The following is a 20,763-nucleotide window of genomic DNA, read 5'->3' as shown; positions in this document are numbered from 1 at the left end:
TGCCTAGAGCCCGTGCTCTGCAACAAGAGAAGACACCGCAATGAGGAGCCCGCGAACCGCAACAAAGAGTAGCCCCTGCTTGACGCAACTAGAGAAAGCCCGCGCACAGCAACGGAGAGCCAACACACAGCCAAAAATAAAATAAATAAATAAATGCAGGTTCCTAGTCCTACTGAATCAGTCTCAGGAGGGTGGGTCTTTTGGACACAGTCAGTGGTCTGTGGACCATACTTTGATGAACACTGTTTTAGGCTGGGCACCTCTCTGTACCTGCCCAGCCTGCTCTCTCTGAAGAGCTAATTTAGCATCTCCTTAGTTATTAATTTAGCATCTCCTAACTATTCTTTATTTTTTTGCTGTACGTGGGCCTCTCACTGCTGTGGCTTCTCCCGTTGCGGAGCACAGGCTCTGGACACACAGGCCCAGCGGCCACGGCTCACGGGCCCAGCTGCTCCGCGGCATGCGGGACCCTCCCGGACCGGGGCACGAACCCGTGTCCCCTGAATCGGCAGGCGGACTCTCAACCACTGCGCCACCAGGGAAGCCCCTAACTATTCTTAGTTAGCCTTACTTTTCACATTTTCTAAGCCATGTATTTGACCTTCAAATTCTTCCATAAGAGTATTTCCATTTAGCTTTCAGATATAGGTGTACATTTTGGAACCACCTGCCCTAGAATTTTTTAGCCGACATATAATTTCATGTTTGTTCAATTAACCTACATTCATAAGGAATGTGTGTGTGTGTGTGTGTGTGTGTGTGTTCATGCATGTTTGCACACAATTAATGAAGTCATGAGGCATGTGAAATAGTGTGTGGTTTATAAATGATTCAGTTATACTTTTTATTCCACAATGCTTTTCTTTTTTTTCTTTTTCTTTCTTTTTGGCCGTGCGGCTTGCAGGATCTTAGTTCCCCAACCAGGGATTAAATCCGGGCCCCGGCAGTGAAAGTGCCAAATCCTAACCACTAGACCCCCAGGGAACTCCCCTTTTTTCTTTTTCTTCTTTTAGTGCTTTTCTGATTGTATGTGTATATTGTCAGAAATGTCATTAATATTATAAATCATAGCTGACACAGAGATGTCTTACAGGATTTCAGAAAATGGAGGATTATAGTATAAAATGTAATCAAACCTGTGTTCCAGTAGATAATGTTTTAAGAATTCATTTTCTAACCAATAATTTACTTTGGAAAGTATGGAATCCACTAAACCCATTCCAGTTTTATATCTTTCAATACTATTCTCCCTAACCAAGTCAAGTCAAGAAAGAAACTGGAATCAAAAAGTTTCTTCAGTTCTCTTTCTTAGGTAATGCCTATCATAGAATCCGGCCCCCAGTGTTTAAATAGACCACGTGTCTTGTGCAATGGGTTTTTTTAAATGACTCAGTAAAGGAAGAAAGTGAATTTTGCCTACTCTGCCCACATGATTGAAACGCAATCCTCAAGACACATCACAAAGAACCCACTCAAGAAGTGTTCTATTAAAATGTAAATTCATCGTGGTAGGCTGAAAAAGAATACTGTTACAAATCTTGATAAACCCTAAAATGAGATAATGGAAAATAAGTGATAATACATACGCAGTCAAATATTCCACATCAAGTGATGATAGTTTTTCCCTTAATAAACTCACTGCAAGTCTTTATGTTAATATACTCAGAATAGCCCACTGGATCCCCTCAACTTCCTTCATGAATGCAAAAGTCAAATTTTCTTTCTAAAAGGTAGGCACTAAACAAATATATTTTTTCACATGCTTCTTTTTCTCCTGACTTTTTAAAGAAAGTGATTTCATGCAAGTTTAGGCCGCAAATGACACAGCCTCTAGTGAAGGTTATTTGGGTGATGATGATATTAGAAGTTGGGAAATGCTGCCTTTGCAAATGAAAAAAAAGAAAGGTCAGAACTGTATGAAAAAGTTTCTCCAAGGGAATGCCCATTGTCCTCCGTGACCAAACACATTGTGTCTATAAATTCACCTAAGTGAAATTACATCTGTGGCACCAAAAACCAGCCCTGAAGCCAAATTGAGACAGAAGGGAACAAGCAAGGACTTAACAACGCATTTCTCTGGGAGTGTATTGGAAAAACAAAGGGCTGCAACAGACGGCCTCAGCCCACCAGTCCTCAGGAAAATGACACCAATTCCATTCCCAAAGAAACGTTATACTATTTCTCCAAGAGAAGGGTGCAGAAGTCAGGACACCTCCCTTACCTCCAAACCAGGGGGCTCCAAAGAGAGAAAACTGGGATGCCCTAAAGGGAGGTAGTGTGGTGCAGTGGTTAAGAATCCTCTGCAGTTGGAATCCCAGCTATTCCATTTGCCATTGTAACCTAAGGAAAGTTTCTTAAACCCCTCTGTCCCTCAGTTTCCCCATCTGTAAAAAGGGGGTGATTATAATATTTGCTCATTTGAATTAAATGAGATTTGGATTAATGAGATGCTTGACATATAGTGAATAAATGTTAACCACATGATGATAGTAATGATGATGATGATGATATGACATACATTGTTATTTGTGCCCCTCCCCCAAAGGAGAGAGATTCATGAAGGAGCATTTTGGTGCATGGAAAGCCATCAGCCTTGAACAACCTAGAAAGGAAGGTTTCTATGACTGATTTTCGAATTCTTTTTTCTAGAACACTGCTTTGAATTTTCATTTATAGCTTATTTTAAAATTCTAACAATCTACACTGATCCACTAAGTAAAATTGAGAAGGAATCTAGGGAGAATCTGAGTTAGGCTTCACAGAAATTTTAAAGACCGACTAAACGGCCAATCATGGTATAACAAAATAAACAGTAATGATTTTTAAGAGCCTAAAGTTTAGCCTTTTAACAAGTTTCCTTTCAAAACGATGTGAGCTTTAGAAGTTGCTGGAGTATTGTAAGCTCATTTAATCTATGATACTCTTTGGAAAGAATGCAGTCCATGGAAAAAATACTTGAATTTTGATCACAGGTTATTTTCCCCAACGTGAAAGAGTACTTTGCTTCCAAAAATCCATCCATACCAGCTCAAAGTTTCCTAAAGGCAGGAAACATTTCTTTTATCCCACATAAAATCACAACGTACAAATCACTAATACAAAACTTTACACACTCAGTGAAAGTTTTTGTTTGACTTTTTCAGAAACATGTAAGTGTGATTCTCCTGGTCAGATCATAGAGTGTCATTCAGTAGAGACATTTCTTTTAAATCCATTTCTTCTTTCCACCCCCACCAAAACTGAATAGTAAAGAATTCAGGCTGAGTTAACTTGCAAAATTGTAAAATCTGCTTTAATTACATTTGGTTATTCGTTGTTATTCCCTGAAATGTCTAGTATACCTCTTGTGTTGAGTATGCCCATTGCAAAAAGAGCTCTGATGAATTTTGTGGGTTTCATACCTCACGGCTTCTGCCTCCAAATCTAGAAATTTCTCCTTTCTACAAAGAGCACAGTGATTTGGTGCCTACTCTCACTTTACAAACTAGTTGACCATGATATAGAAAAAGAATTTTTAACAGAAGGAAAGGAAATGTCCAGCACATTATAGGAAATAAACAATAGGAAAATCAGAGGCCCCTTTTGAACATTTTCCTAATGCAAAATACAGGTCCCCAAGTAAAGACCTGCTACACTTGTCCTTCTTGCTGGCTGGAATGGTGGCTTCATCAATCTTCCCAGCCATCTCTCCAGTGGGCAGGATCTCTTTCGGGAAAAACACTGCAACGGTGTTTGTAGTCCTGCCTTCTTCTGGGTCCTTTCTTGCTTGTATCCCCAAGAAGAGAATCATAGAGATGTAGAGATCGAAATTATTTTGGAGATTTAACAGATTAGAAAAAATGAAATCCAGAAAAAGAAAGTGATTTACTCAAGTCTAAACATGTAGCAAATAATAGGACTGGAGCCCTATCTAATGGTCTCCATTGCTTCTAAGCCTAACTATTGCTTTGAAGAACTCAGAATTCATAATTTCACAGAACTTTTTAGCTTTATACTGTTGTTATTAGTAGAAGTGAAACTGTGTATGCAGAAGATAAATGTGCAGTGATTCAAGCATTGAGACGATATTTGCATAACATGTTGTGAATACGTTACATATAACAAAAATAAACAAATTTACTAAAATTTAAAATGTTCATATATATTTTTAAAATGTTTAACCACTGTGAAAATAGTTTCACCGTCTTGAATAAGATGTATCTAAGTGTGTTATTATTTTTATTTATTTATTTATTTATTGCGGTACGCAGGCCTCTCACTGTTGTGGCCTCTCCCGTTGCGGAGCACAGGCCCCGGACGCACAGGCTCAGAAGCCATGGCTCACGGGCCTAGCTTCTCTGCGGCATGTGGAATCTTCCCCGACCGGGGCACGAGCACGTGTCCGCTGCATCGGCAGGCGGACTCTCAACCACTGCGCCACCAGGGAAACCCCTAAGTGTGTTATTATTAATTAATTTTACCAACATTTTTGAAACTTCACTGTAATCAGGTATAGTCCTAAGTTTAAAGACAGAAGAGAAAAAAATAGCCCTTGTCCCAACTTGCCAACAAATTGGAGAGGCTGACATAAAACAGACAAGTATGATACTGTGTGATTCCATGTGGCAGATTTGGGAGCAAGTGCTTCTGTATGTCTGCATCCCAGGCTCAAGTGAGGACGAGGACAGGGCAGGGACCTCATGGAGAGCTTTATACATCGTACTAAAAAGTTTGTATTTTACTAGAAAATAGTGATAAGGCATTGACAAATTATATGCTCTGAAATAATGCAACTCAAATTATACTCTAGAGCTAATGGATTTTTTCCTGCTTCTTAATAATGAACACCTTTGTAAAAACATCTGAGAGTAAAATGGGATGAATCACCAGACTCTAGTTCTAGCTGTAGAGCTAACAGAAATCTCAGTTTCCTCATCTGTAGGTTGGGCATCAGTAGAGGATTGTTGTAGGAAGTACAGGAAGTCAGGCCTCTTAAGCACTTATTACAGTGTCTTGCATAGTAAACACTCAACAACTGTAAACTGACATCATCTTCATCTTGATCATCATCATGATGAAAAACTGAAATGGAGAAAATGGATTAGAATGCTAAGGGTTAATTTTAACATCTAAGGTTAAGAGCAGTTTTCTAATTCTGCTGAGTCTATATTGCTTAGAGTAATAAAGTCCCTTCTGAGAGAACTACTTTGTCAGAGGCATGGCTAGAAAAGGACATCAGTTAGCAAAATGCATTGATCCTATACTTGAGAGGAAATTTTCTGTTGATTTTGTTGTCCAAGAAAATGTAAGAAAAGAAAACTGGAGTTTCAGCAGTTGAGAGCAGTATCTGTGGAGAGCTATGTGCTTGATTTGTTAGTTAAAAGTGGAAGAAGAAAATATCAAGGTCTATTAGAGATTGGGGATAAAAATTAAGTTTTGTGTTCCCCCCCCTTTGTTGATTGGCAGGCCCTCAAAGACAGAGTATATTACGCTTTAAATTCACTAATAAATTGTAACTAATTGTTTATAAAGTATCTTTATACTGTAATGACTGAAAGTTATTTTTGGCTGTACTTTTGTTATCGGAATACTTTCTGTAATTGCGCCAAATTCAAAACTTGAAATATAGTTTCGGAATTTCAATTTGGTTAAATTAACAATTAAATAGGTCAGAATTAGATTTACCATCAGCATAATGCCATCTGTCTATTAAAAAGGACTATATTTCAATATTCTATAGAATAATAGGTTTACTTTCTGTGTTCTGTTTTGTTAGTGCTCCTATATCCCTCCCTGTAAGAGAGAAAATCAGAAGAACTTGGAAAGTGTCATGAATTGGCAACAGTACTGGAAAGATGAGATTGGTTCCCAGCCATTTACTTGCTATTTTAATCAATTTCAAAGGTAAGCCAATATTTACATGTGCATATTAAAGTTGTTTGTAGCCTCTGTAGTTTATTATATTAGTAAATCATAGAGTGGGCTCATTTGGCAAAATATACAACGTGGAGATAGTCTCAACTCTTTCTAGCATGTAGCTAGGGAAGCCCCTTCTTATTCTACAGATTGGGTGGCATGTAAAGAATCTGCCAGCCAAAAAAAAGAGAGAACCTGTATCATAGTTTACCCTCTGCATACACTAAGAAAGTGCCTTTAGGTAAGAACGTTGTATACGAGGAATGTTCCCTGAGAATTATAGATTAATGCACACAAACTGAACAATGTGCAGATGTATCAGCATTTTGGGCTACATCAAATCTTATCTTTCTTTTTCCTTTCTGTTCTGACCAAGTATCCATAAAATGAGTTCACACCATCATAACTTTACTTGTCTTAGAGAGAACTCAAGTTATGCCATATAGCAATGAATACTTCAGTTCCCAACCAGATTAACCACAGTAATTTGTTCATCAAACATTTATTGCGTATTGAGTATTCTCAACTCCTTGCTGTACATCTCCACTTGGGAGTTCCAAAGTTAGGTCAGACTTTCTCTTCCTCCCATAGTTCCCTCTCTTAGTGAATGGCACTATCGTCCCCTCGTTTGCAGAGTCCAGAAACTTTGAGTAATTCTTAACTCATTTTCTCCTTTACACTCTATAACCTGTATTCACAATCCTGTTGATTTTACCCCTATATTAACTCTTCTCTGCCTTCCCTCTGCCACTGTTTTAGTTCAGATTCGTATTATTTCTCAGCCCTATTAACACAATAGTCTTCTAACCAGTCCTTCTACCTCTGCCCTGCACCCCCCTCCAAGACATTCTCCACGTTGCTGCCAAGGTGATCTTTCTAAAACATGAGTCTGATCAGGTTACTCCTCATAGTTTTAGAGTAAAGTCCAAACATCTTGGCATGGCCTATGTATGTATCTGTTGTTGTGTAACAAGCCACCCCAAATCTAGTGGCCTACTGCGACGGTGATTTATTATTTCTTAGATCCTGTGGGTTGGCTAGGAAGTTCATCTGCTGGTTCTTCACATGATGGCTGGACTAGCTGCGTGGTCCACGAGGGCATGGACCCTCCCTCACATGCCCAGCACTTGGTGCTGGCTCAGCTGAGGCACCTCCGTTCTCCACCTGGCCTCTCATCTGCCAGCAGGCTAGATTGCCTTCCTTCCAATATGGCAGCCTCAGGACAGCGTTTAAAGAGAGCCAGGCCTTGGCTCTGGAACTCACGTCACATCCCTTTTGACATGTTCTATTGGTCGAAGCAAGTCATGAAGCCAGCCAGATTCATGGGGTATTGAAATAGACTCTGCTTCTTTTTTTTTTTTTTTTTTTTTTTTTTGCGGTACGCAGGCCTCTCACTGCTGCGGCCTCTCCCGTTGTGGAGCACAGACTCCGGACGTGCAGGCTCAGCGGCCATGGCTCACGGGCCCAGCCACTCCGCGGCACGTGGGATCTTCCCAGACCGGGGCACGAACCCGTGTCCCCTGGATCGGCAGGCGGACTCTCAACCACTGTGCCACCAGGGAAGCCCAGACTCTGCTTCTTGATAGAAGAAGTGGCAACGGTTTTGTGGCCATATTTAATCTAGTTCACAGCATACAGGCCTCCTCAAGTTCTTGCCCCAGACTCCCTCCTCTCCAGCTTCATCTCCATACTCGTATTATTTGCAGTAGCCATTCTGAACTATAGGAAGTTCTATGAATATCTTATGCTTTTATATCCATGCCTATTTACTTGTCTCTCCTGCTTCTTGACTGCCTTGCTGAAGACTCTCCTCTGATTATCACCTTCTCTGGACTGCTTTCCTTGATCTTCAAGTTTGGTTTATTTGTATATCAGTTAGGATACCATCTGCTTCAGGTCAACAGAAAACTGACTCAAAATAGCATAAACAGTTAGGAAATTTATTATTTCACACATCCAAAAATGCAAAGGTGGACCAATAGTAGGGTAGTTTGATACAATGACTTGACAGTGTCATCAAGAATGCCGCTCCTTTCTAGATCTCAGTTTTACCTCCCGGTGGCTCTCCTCATGGATACAGTATGGTTGCTGTGGTTCCAGACGTCACAGCCAGGCACAGCAGTGTCCAAAGGCAGAAAGAAACCTATCTCTCCTGGTACATTTTTCTTAAGATTAGGAAACCTTTTCCCAACTTCCCACAACCAGCCTCCCCTCAGGTGTCCTTGCCTACACCTAAACCAATCACAAGAAAGAGCAATTAGAATCGACCTCTGAGATGGGGATAAGGCAGTGTCTCCTAAATCATGTGGAGGAAGGTTGTACAGAAGGGGGCAGAATTTGTGGAACGACCAAAAGTGTCAGCTATAAGGTGTATCTCCCATGTTGTGTATAGAGCTCTTTCTCAGAGGTTTGCAACCCTCACTATCGTAACTATACCAGAAGAGCTTTTAAAAAAACGCATCGCAGACCAATTAAATTAGAATTCTTGGTGGTTGAACCTAGGCATTAGCATTCTTTTAAATTGATTAAAAAATTGATTCCAGGGATTCTAATATACGACCAGGATCGAGAGCCACTGCTCTATCCTCTCACCTGTCACCCTCTACTGGAATTTTTTGTATGCCCATCTTCCCAACCAGACTGTCTACTGGTTAATGGTGTGGGCTATATCTTCTTTGGCTTTGAATCCCTAGCACTTCACACAGTGCCTGGTTCTCAGTTTAAAAATGTTTGGTGAATGAATGTATCAATGAATGCAATGTGTCAGAATAATAAGGCAGGTTCTTTGCTTCCAAGGAATTAGACTTATTGGGAGAAACAGATGCTTATGCAAATATAAGTATGACTTCGTCAGCTAGAAATGAAAGGGAGGAAGACCTTGAAGATGGGGTGGCTGCGATAAAGAAACCAAGCTTGACAATGTAAGATACATTAGGTAATAGGTTATATAATAAGGAGTGGTGGATCTGTAAGCTGGAAAGGTAGCTTGGGGTTAGATTTCTAAAGGGTCAAAAATGCCAAACTAAGGAGATGGTCTTTGTCATATGGGTAATGAAAATTTGTGAAAAGTTTGTTTTTTTTTTTTGAACCAAAGACTGACATGAATAGATCTCTGATTTAGAAAGTAATTGGTGTGAGAGTTGAATGTGTACTGGAGAGGAGAGATGGGCTAAAGGCAGGAGCTCCAGCTCAGAGATGGGAGGAAATAAGGAGAGTACTGAGCGCAAAACATAACATTTTTGAGTGGCTACCGTGGGCCAACCATTGTGAATAACATTTTGGTTAGATCACCAAATTTCTTATAATAGTTCTAAATTCTGGCCCCACTTGACAAGTGAGAAAACTGAGTCTTAAAGACTCCATCTGAAGTCTTTAAGTGAAAAAAACCCAGAATCCAGCTAGTCTGATTCCCAAAGCTCCTTCTATTAACCATCTTCTTGTCCCGTTAAAGCAGTTTGAGGGCCTAGGCGAGAGTAGAGGTAATGGAAGTAGCTCACGGAGGGGTACATCAGAAAGACATTTGGAATTACAATCACCAGAACTTGATGACCACGTGATGAGGAAAAGGGAGGTACCACATTTGACTGAGCGTGAGGAGAGTCTAGCTCTGACGGTTGAATTTGGGGCTCTTGTAAGATATCCAAAAGAAAGAGGTAGAAGTACCTCTTTTAGTTCAGAAGCAAGAGGTCAGGGTCAGTGTTATGCGAGTCTGGGAATCACTGGCACACAAGCTGTAGCTGAAGCAAGGAGAAAGAATGCATACTGGAGTGAGGAGAGAAATGCTGACAGAATCGTGGGATCCTCTGTGTTGACGGTATGAGGGGAAGAGATGGAGAAAGAGTGGCCAGATGTGGAGAGGAAAGTGAAAAGACTTGGAAGGGGGAGTGTTTTAAGGGGAAAGGGGTAATCAAGACAGACTACTGGGAAGTCATCAGCTGTGGCAATTAGGAGCGTGTGCGTGATCTTTGTGAACACGGTTTAGGTACTGTCTTAAAGCACAGGGTTTGAAATCATTTTGTATTAGCCTGAGGTGAGACTGTGAAGGCTTTACGAAGTGCAGACTCCTTTTTCAAGAAGTTTGCCATGACTGGAAAAAGAATTTGGGGGAGGAGATGAGTAACTGAGAGGGAAACAGGAATGGATACAGAGAAATGAGACAGGTATGGACTAAAACTGCTGAGGAAGAAGGAAACATTGACCACAGATAGTAAATAAGGCAAAAAGGGAGCCCTGAAGAAAACAAGATAAGAGGAAATAAAAAGGTTAAGCGGGGATATGTTTTTCTGTGAGGTGGGAGCACAGCAACAGGAAATAGGCACCAGCAGTCAAGACAGTTTGATACTGAACCCATCACTGTCTGAACCAGGTGAACCTTTAAGCTTCCAAGCGCTGGACCAGAAGCTGGTTTCCGAGCATCCGTGACCTTAGCTTGCAGGTGGAAGCAGACAGGTGCCCCCTCCCATGGGCTGTCCTGCCCTGCCCAGCTGCTGGTCATTTCTTAACTTCCCCTCACTCCCCACTCAGGCACCGAGTTTTCAAAAGGCTGGCAACCCCATTTGGCCTCCTGTTAGGGCGTGAACTCTGACTACCTTCAGAGCCCAACCAAGCAGGACCATTCCCTGGAATAGTGAGAACCCTCTGAAAAGAGCTCACCCTGCATGATGTATCAATTGTATTAACTTTAGTAGCAGTACATTTAAGCCCCCCATTCCTCGTTGAGAACGGATAGCCATTCCTTATCCATCATCTGGCAGTCCCGTTTTCAGACTGTCGGGGTGTAGGTAGAAGTGGGGGTGGTCTGTCACAACTCAGAAGCACTCAAGACATAATTTTTAAGTGACTTCGGGAAAACAGAACTTTGGAGTTTTGGCTCTTTCACTGTGACATTTGCAAGAGGAAACAAGCATGCTGGTTGTAGGTGTGAAAAATGGCAGCTCCTTGGTGCCATCTACTCTTAGTACACTTTTTACTACTGCTAAATATGAAACAAAAATAGACTTACTGTAGAGACTCCCAGATGCTCTTGATCAGATGGACTTTATATTTAAAGTAACCTTTAGATTTCACTCAAATTCGGGAAATTAGGGAGAAGAGGTACCAAGAAGTTTCCATTTTCAAGAAAAGGCTGTTATTTTAAAAATCGAAGACAAAGACGATGGAAGTCTTAGCTTTCCATTGTTGAAGCCTTAATTCGGTGAGGTATACTCAGGACTAGAATCTGCGGTGGCCAGAGCAGCCACCAGCAGCCATGCCTGCCATGGCAGGACAGTCCCCATGCAGTCGCTCCCTCCTTCTGCACCAAGGAGCACCAAGGAGGTGCTGCTGGCGTGACGTCACGTCCAGGGCTCAGTGGAAGCTGTCCCGGCTGTTCATGATCTTCCCCTACAACCTTTGGGCTCGTCTCCTTCAACCTCGAGGCTCACAATCTCCATACAAAGTGTAGATTTTTATTTTACACTTTTTGCTAAGGTCACACGTTAGGTAAGGCCACACTTACCCTCCCTATACCATTCTTTTCTCTTCTTAGCCTTTTCTTGGCTTATCCTTTCTCAGCAAAACCTGTGTGATGCCCCCTTACCAAGTTTGTTTTGAAAGCCCCATTCCATTGCTAGAAAGTGTCTCTGTAGTCTCAGTCTGTCCATACAATTCTCCTCCCTCATCTTTGCCTTCACCAGCTTCCCCTTGAAGAGGGTGTGTCCCTGGAAAATGGTTACTCATTCCTTGGGTATGTTACTCTGACCTACCTATGCCTCCATTCCCTTTGTAGAGGGAGAAATAATAAGGTTATTGTGAGGTTATCAATGAGATGACATGTGCTTACCTGTACTAATTCCTATAAAAGTTTTTGCTATTATTATTTTTATTACTCTTTTTTTTAAACATCTTTATTGGAGTATAATTGCTGTACATTGTTGTGTTAGTTTCTGCTGTATAACAAAGTGAATCAGCTACACATATATCCCCATACCCCTCCCTCTTGCATCTCCCTCCCACCCTCCCTATCCCACCCCTCTAGGTGGTCACAAAGCACCGAGCCGATCTCCCTGTGCTATGCAGCTGCTTCCCACTGGCTATCTATTTTACATTCGGTAGTGTATATATGTCCATGCCACTCTCTCACTTCGTCCCAGCTTACCCTTCCCCCTCCCCCGTACTCAAGTCCATTCTCTATGTCTGCATCGTTATTTCTGTCCTACCCCTAGGTTCATCAAACCATATTTTCTTTTTTTTCCTTAATTCCATATATATGTGTTAGCATACGGTATTTGTTTTTCTCTTTCTGACTTACTTCACTCTGTATGACAGACTCTAGGTCCATCCACCTCACTACAAATAACTCAGTTTCGTTTCTTTTTATGGCCGAGTAATATTCCATTGTATATATGTGCCACATCTTCTTTATCCATTCATCTGTCAATGGACACTTAGGTTGCTTCCATGTCCTGGCTATTGTAAATAGTGCTGCAATGAACATTGTGGTACATGACTCTTTTTGAGTTATGGTTTTCTCAGGGTATATGCTCAGTAGTGGGATTGCTGGGTCATATGGTAGTTCTGTTGTTAGTTTTTTAAGGAACCTCCATACTGTTCTCCATAGTGGCTGTATCAATTTACATTCCCACCAACAGTTTAGGAGGGTTCCCTTTTCTCCACATCCTCTACAGCATTTATTGTTTGTAGATTTTTTTTTTTTTTTTTTTTTTTGCGGTACGCGGGCCTCTCACTGTTGTGGCCTCTCCCATTGCAGAGCACAGGCTCTGGACACGCAGGCTCAGCAGCCATGGCTCATGGGCCCAGCCGCTCTACAGCTCGTGGGATCTTACCAGACCAGGGCACGAACCCGTGTCCCTTGCATCGGCAGGCGGACTCTCAACAACTGCGCCACCAGGGAAGCCCTGTTTGTAGATTTTTTGATGCTGGCCATTCTGACCGGTGTGAGGTGATACCTCATTGTAGTTTTGATTTGCATTTCTCTAAAGATTAGTGATGTTGAGCATTCTTTCATGTGTCTGTTGGCGATCTCTATGTCTTCTTTGGAGAAATGTCTCTATAGGTCTTCTACCCATTTTTGCATTGGGTTGTTTGTTTTCTTGATATTGAGCTGCTTGAGCGGCTTGTATATTTTGGAGATTAATTCTTTGTCAGTTGCTTCATTTGCAAACATTTCCTCCCATTCTGAGGGTTGTCTTTTCGCCTTATGCTTTCCTTTGCTGTGCAAAAGCATTTAAGTTTCATTGGGTCCCATTTGTTTATTTTTATTTCCATTTCTCTAGGAGATGGGCCAAAAAGGATCTTGCTGTGATTTATGTCATAGAGTGTTCTGCCTATGTTTTCCTCTAAGAGTGTTATAGTGTCTGGCCTTACATTTAGGACTTTAATCCATTATGAGTTTATTTTTGTGTATGGTGTTAGGGAGTGTTCTAATTTCATTCTTTTCCACCTAGCTGTCCCGTTTTCCCAGCACCACGTATTGAAGAGGCTGTCTTTTCTCCATTGTATATTCTTGCCTCCTTTATCAAAGATAGGGTGACCATATGTGAATGGGTTTATCTCTGGGCTTTCTATCCTGTTCCATTAATCTGTATTTCTGTTTTTCTGCCAGTACCATACTGTCTGGATCCTGTAGCTTTGTAGTGTAGTCTGAAGTCAGGGACCCTGATTCCTCCAGCTCCGTTTTTCTTTCTCAAGATTGCTTTGGCTATTCGGGATCTTTTGTGTTTCCATACAAATTGTGAAATTTTTTGTTCTAGTTCTGTGAAAAATGCCATTGGTAGTTTGATAGGGATTGCACTGAATCTGTAGATTGCTTTGGGTAGTAGAGTCATTTTCACAATGTTTATTATTCCATTCCAAGAACATGGTATATCTCTCCATCTGTTTGTATCATCTTTAATTTCTTTCATCAGTGTCTTATAGTTTTCTGCATGCAGGTCTTTTGTCTCCTTAGGTAGGTTTATTCCTAGGTATTTTATTCTTTTTCTTTCAGTGGTAAATGGGAGTGTTTCCTTCATTTCTCTTTCAGATTTTTCATCATTAGTGTATATGCATGATTTCTGTGCATTAATTTTGTACCTGCTTCTTTACCAAATTCATTGATTAGCTCTAGTAGTTTTCTGGTAGCATCTTTAGGATTCTCTATGTATAGTATCATGTCATCTGCAAACAGTGACAGTTTTACTTCTTCTTTTCCAATTTGTATTTCTTTTTCTTCTCTGATTGCTCTTGCTAAAACTTCCAAAACTATGTTGAATAATAGGGGTGAATGTGGTGAACTTTGTCTTGTTCCTGATCTTAGTGGAAATGGTTTCAGTTTTTCACCATTGAGAACGATGTTGGCTGTGGGTTTGTTGTATATGGCCTTTATTATGTTGAGGTAAATTCCCTCTATGCCTACTTTCTGGAGAGATTTTATCATAAATGGGTGTTGAATTTTGTCAAAAGCTTTTTCTGCATCTATTGAGATGATCATATGTTTTTTATCCTTCAATTTGTTAATGTGGTGTTTCACATTGATTGATTTGCGTATATTGAAAACTCCTTGCATTCCTGGGATAAACCCCACTTGATCATGGTGTATGATCCTTTTAATGTGCTGTTGGATTCTGTTTGCTAGTATTTTGTTTAGGATTTTTGCATCTATGTTCATCAGTGATATTGGCCTATAGTTTTCTTTCTTTGTGACATCTTTTCTGGTTTTGTTATCAGGGCAATGGAAGCCTCATAGAATGAGTTTGGGAGTGTTCCTCCCTCTGCTATATTTTGGAAGAGTTTGAGAAGGATAGGTGTTAGCTCCTCTCTAACTGTTCGATAGAATTCTCCTGTGAAGCCATCTGGCCCTGGGCTTTTGTTTGTTGGAAGATTTTTAATCACAGTTTAAATTTCAGTGCTTGTGATTGGTCTGTTTATATTTTCTATTTCTTCCTGGTTCAGTCTCAGAAGGTTGTGCATTTCTAAGAATTTGTCCATTTCTTCCAGGTTGTCCATTTTATTGGCATATAGTTGCTAGTAGTAATCGCTCATGACCCTTTGTATTTCTGCTGTGTCAGTTGTTACTTCTCCTTTTTCATTTCTAGTTCTATTGATTTGAGTCTTCTCCCTTTTTTTCTTGATGAGTCTGGCTAATGGTTTATCAATTTTGTTTATCTTCTCAAAGAACCAGGTTTTAGTTTTATTGATGTTTGCTGTCATTTCCTTCATTTCTTTTTCATTTATTTCTGATCTTTATGATTTCTTTCCTTCTGCTAACTTTGAGGTTTTTTTGTTCTTCTTTCTCTAATTGCTTTAGGTGTAAGGTTAGGTTGTTTATTTGAGATGTTTCTTGTTTCTTGAGGTAGGATTGTATTGCTATAAACTTCCCTCTTAGAACTGCTTTTGCTGCATCCCATAGGTTTTGGGTCGTCGCGTTTTCATTGTCATTTGTTTCCAGGTATTTTTTGATTTCCTCTTTGATTTCTTCACTGACCTCTTGGTTATTTAGTAGCATATTGTTTAGCCTACATGTATTTGTATTTTTTACAGTTTTTTTTTCCTGTAATTGATATCTAGTCTCATAGCGTTGTGGTCAGAAAAGATACTTGATATGATTTCAATTTTCTTAAATTTACCAAGGCTTGATTTGTGACCCAAGATATGATCTATCCTGGAGAATGTTTCATGAGCACTTGAGAAGAAAGGGTATTCTGTTGTTTTTGGATGGAATGTCCTATAAATATCAATTAAATCCATCTTGTTTAATGTGTCATTTAAAGCTTGTGTTTCCTTATTTACTTTCATTTTGGTTGATCTATCCATTGATGAAAGTGGGGTGTTAAAGTCCCCTACTATGATTGTGTTACTGTCGATTTCCCCTTTTATGGCTGTTAGCATTTGCCTTATGTATTGAGGTGCTCGTATGTTGGGTGCATAAGTATTTACAATTGTTATATCTTCTTCTTGGATTGATCCCTTGATCATTATGTAGTGTCCTTCTTTGTTTCTTGTAATAGTCTTTATTTTAAAGTCTATTTTGTCTGATATGAGAATTGCTACTCCAGCTTTCTTTTGATTTCCATTTGCATGGAATATCTTTTCCATCCCCTCACTTTCAGTCTGTATGTGTCCCTAGGTCTGAAGTGGGTCTCTTGTAGACAGCATATATACAGGTCTTGTTTTTGTGTCCATTCAGCCAGTCTATGTCTTTTGGTTGGAGCATTTAATCCATTTACATTTAAGGTGATTATCGATTTGTATGTTCCTATTACCATTTTCTTAATTGTTTTGGGTTTGTTATTGTAGGTCTTTTCCTTGTCTTGTGTTTCCTGCCTAGAGAAGTTCCTTTAGCATTTGTTGTAAAGCTGGTTTGCTTGTGCTGAATTCTCTTAGCTTTTGCTTGTCTGTAAACGTTTTAATTTCTCCGTCAGATCTGAATGAGATCCTTGCTGGGTAGAGTAATCTTGGTTGTAGGTTTTTCCCTTTCATCACTTTAAATATGTCCTGCCACTCCCTTCTGGCTTGCAGAGTTTCTGCTGAAAGATCAGCTGTTAACCTTATGGGGATTACCTTGTTTGTTATTTGTTGCTTTTCCCTTGCTGCTTTCAATATTTTTTCTTTGTATTTAATTTTTGATAGTTTGAGTAATATGTGTCTTGATGCGTTTCTCCTTGGATTTATCCTTTATGGGACTGTCTGTGCTTCCTGGACTTTCCCATGTTAGGGAAGTTTTCCACTATAATCTCTTCAGATATTTTCTCAGTCCCTTTCTTTTTCTCTTCTTCTTCTGGGACCCCTATAATTCGAATGTTGGTGCATTTAATGTTGTCCCAGAGGCCTCTGTGACTGTCCTCAATTCCTTTCATTCTTTTTTCTTTATTCTGCTCTGTGGTAGTTATTTCCACAGTTTTATCTTCCAGGTCACTTATCCGTTCTTCTGCCTCAGTTATTCTGCTATTGATTCCCTCTAGAGAATTTTTAATTTCATCTGTTGTGTTGTTCATCATTGTATGTTTGCTCTTTAGTTCTTCTAGGTCCTTGTTAAACATTTCTTGTATTTTCTCCATTCTATTCCCAAGATTTTGGATCATCTTTACTATCATTACTCTGAATTCTTTTTCAGGTAGACTGCCTATTTCCTCTTCATTTGTTTGGCCTGGTGAGTTTTTACCTTGCTCCTTCATCTGCTATGTATTTTTCTGTCTTTTCATTTTGCTTAACTTACTGTGTTTGGGGTCTCCTTTTCTCAGGCTGCACGTTCGTAGTTCCCGTTGTCTTTGGTGTCTGCCCTCAGTGGGTACGGTTGGTTCAGTGGGTTGTGTAGGCTTCGTGGTGGAGGGGACTGTGTTCTGGTGGATGAGGCTGGCTCTTGTCTTTCTGTTGGGCAGGACCATGTCCGGTGGTGTGTTTTGGGGTGTTTGTGAACTTATTATGATTTTTGGCAGCCTCTCTGCTAATGGGTGGGGTTGTGTTTCTGTCTTGCTAGTTTTTTGGCACTGGGTGTCCAGCACTAGTGCTTGCTGGTTGTTGAGTGGATCTGGGTCTTAGCGTTGAGATGGAGCTCTACTGATTGATATTATGTGGGGCCGGGAGGTCTCTGGTGGACCAGTGTCCTGAACTCGGCTCTCCCACCTCGGAGACTCATGCTTGACATCAGGCCAGAGCAGCAAGACCCTGTCAGCCACACGGCCAGGTACGTGGGGAATTTCTTGCCTTTTGGGAAGTCTGAGGCCTTCTGCCAGCATTCAGTAGGTGTTCTGTAGGAGTTGTTGCACATGTAGATGTATTTCTGATGTATTTGTGGGGAGGAAGGTGATCTCCACATATTACTCCTCTGTCATCTTGAAGGTCTGTCTAGGAGTAATTTTAATAGTAAGACTTGTAAAGCATCTGTAGGTTGAACTCTTACCTGAAGATGAGCAAGACGTCCTGATATCACAGCTTCTGATGTCAATGGAGATCCCTTCCATGTTTCCCTTAATCTATTCCAAACCACATAGCTGGCAAGATGTCTTTCCGATTCAATTTCCCCTTGATAAATGGATTATTTCACTGGAAAAAATGAGTTGTTGTCATCCTGCTTGCCTGATGCCAACAGAGTGTCTCGCTCAACCCGCCGCGTCCCTGGTGGCTGAGGAGGGAGGGACAGGGACGCGCACCAGAGACACGGGTGGGCTCCACGCAGAGTGGTGGGCTCTGGGCTCCAGGCTCCAGGGTGGAGGCGGGGACGGGGGCAACAGCAGCACCTCCTCCACTCAGATGTCTGCCTATTTTTATTACTGTTAATAAGATTTGCCTCAAAGGCCACTGTGTAACCTCTCACCTTTTCAGGTATAATCAGTCACTTCCTCTTCTGAGCTCCTACAGGGCTAGGGTTGCTTTTTTCACACTGTTATAGAGTTGGTTGAATATGTATCTTTCTCCTTTTATAGATTATGAATTCCTTAATGCAGCAACTATGTGGCAGTAGGCATCTGTGTTTACATCTGCCAGTTACTAACTATGTGACCTAGGGGAAATTGTGGAACTTCTTGCTCTTGGTTTCCTCATCTATACGATGAGGATAATGTTGTCTGTCTTAAGGGTTTTGTTTGTTTGTTTGTTTTGTTTTGGAAAGGATCATATCTGCATAAGAATGAGTACTTAGTAAATGTATGTGCTTTTCTTTCCTTGCTCTGTAAATTTCTAACAACTGGGGTAGAAAAACTAATCAATGAATAGCCCTGTTATTCACTGATTGGAGGCTGAATAAATAATAGAGATTTGATTGATGAGTAAAGCAGTGGAACACACAAAAATAACAAAAAAGAATGGATTCTATTGTGAAATAAAATAAATACATTGTACTTCTGACACTGAACAGTTATATCCTAATTTTTAAGTTCCTTCAGAGTATGTGGGTCCTATAGTATATATTTTCAACTTAAATTTGCCCTTAGCATTTTAGAGAAAGATGAACATAATGGCCCCAGCTAAAGCTGAGTAGAATGCTCTTTAGAACACAGTTTGAAAGCCATTAAAATAGAAGGTTAAAAGCAATCAATCAGAAAAGGAACTCTCACTTACTTAGGGCTTAGTTTTCATATCTACAGAATTTGATAGATTGATAGATTAAATGATCTCTAAGGGTCCTCTAAGTTCTCAAGTTTTACGATTTTGTGATTCCCTGATTCTGAAGGCTTGTGCAATTACAACAGCTTAAGACACTAGATCAAATCCTAATGTTGAGAGAGAAAGAAGATTAGCAAAGAACCAAATGGTTAACAGTCTGGAGCCATTTAGTGGAGGAGCAGACAGTCCTCCTACCTCAACAGTAACTGAGTTTCATAATGATGACACTGAGTCATCAAAAAAGTTAAATTTGGTTCAATGTACTCTCCTTAAAAGGCAAGGAAATGTGTAATGCATTTTTAGAAAGATGTTGCCAATTATATTTTAATATTTGTATTAGTTTTTATTCAACTTGAAAGGTTAAACTTCAATTATTTGGAAAATTCACTTATGTGAATACCTAGCTCCTCTCCTTGAAATAAATAATACTGTTTTAGGGGCTGCAGAGGCTTCCTACCACAAATATATTATCAGTCTTCTGTCATGTGTTATCCTTTTCAGTGTCCTAGATTTCATCCATAAAATTACCACCATTTCAGTCATTTACTCTTTCATTTATTCAACAAGCATTTATTAATCACCTGTCTTATACCAAACAACAGTGATCAAAGATCAAAGGTAATAAGACTTGGTTTCTGTCTTCAAGGAACTCACTGACTACTATGAAAGACCAACGTGTAAATAAACAATTGGAATGTAACTTAGTAAGTGCCATAATTACACACACACACACACACACACACACACACACACACACACACACACACACACACACACACACACACACACGGTATAGTGCCTGGACCTACTTGAATGGAGATAAGGAGTGGAGAGAGAAAAGCCTTGATAGAGAAAAGTTTGAGCTGTTGTTGTTGTTTTGTTTTGTTTCTTTTAAATGAGTAGGAATTTCCCAGATAAATGAAGGCTAGGGAAGGGGATTTCAGGGAAGATAAGGCATTAATATTTGGAATGCTATAGGCAACTGAAAGAAATGTAAGGAGCTACGTATTCTTGGAGAGTGCATTTAGGGGAAGAGTGATAGATGAACCGGCAGAGGTTGAATGAGATAATACTGTGCTCTTATGGCATGCTAAGGTTTTAGACTTTATTCAGTGTGCACTGGAGTAGCAAGTCACATTTGTACTTGAGGGAGACCAGTCTTGTGGCTGCATGGAAGACAGACTGGATATAAGCCAAAAATTGAGGAAGGTTAAACAGATTGAAAAGTATCACATCAGTCTAAACAAGGGATGAAAAGAGCTTGGGCAAAGGCAGAATTAGTGGAGAAGGGAAGGAGGGAATGGACATGAGATTGTACAGAAGTGAGATTAAGCATGTAAGTGAGATTGTACTTACATGTTTATATACATGTCTCTGAATACATTTGTAACCAATACAGTGAAAAATGGTCAATTGTAATTGATTTTGGCTATGTCTTTGCATTTGTTTTCGACTTATGAAGCTCTAAAACCAGATATCTTTTAATATACTTATAGGTTGAATTTAATTGTTCCATTGGCTTCTAAGCTTTACTTTTTTTTTTTTTTTTTTTCTTTTTGGCGGTACGCAGGCCTCTCACTGTTGTGGCCTCTCCCGTTGCGGAGCACAGGCTCCGGACGCGCAGGCTCAGCGGCCATGGCTCACGGGCCCAGCCGTTCCGCGGCATGTGGGATCTTCCCGGACCGGGGCACGAACCCGTGTCCCCTGCATCAGCAGGCAGACTCTCAACCACTGCGCCACCAGGGAAGCCCTAAGCTTTCCTTTTATTTTTTTATAAGACAAATTACT

The 20,763-nt window shown here is 40.4% G+C and overlaps 1 protein-coding gene across 1 annotated transcript in view; it reads left to right on the top strand.

The window, feature by feature from the left end:
- KCNMB4 (potassium calcium-activated channel subfamily M regulatory beta subunit 4) overlaps positions 1–20,763 on the top strand; it is a 67,984-nt gene that overhangs the window by 21,645 nt on the left and 25,576 nt on the right. Inside the window, exon 2 of the mRNA XM_060164719.1 lies at positions 5,756–5,883. Within this exon, the coding sequence (XP_060020702.1) occupies positions 5,756–5,883 (128 nt within the window). The remainder of the gene's footprint in view (positions 1–5,755; positions 5,884–20,763) is intronic.

Source organism: Lagenorhynchus albirostris, chromosome 11 (genome assembly GCF_949774975.1).
Source record: "Lagenorhynchus albirostris chromosome 11, mLagAlb1.1, whole genome shotgun sequence".
NCBI classification, from domain to species: Eukaryota; Metazoa; Chordata; class Mammalia; order Artiodactyla; family Delphinidae; genus Lagenorhynchus; species Lagenorhynchus albirostris.
This window is presented reverse-complemented; position numbering and strand designations above follow the sequence as displayed.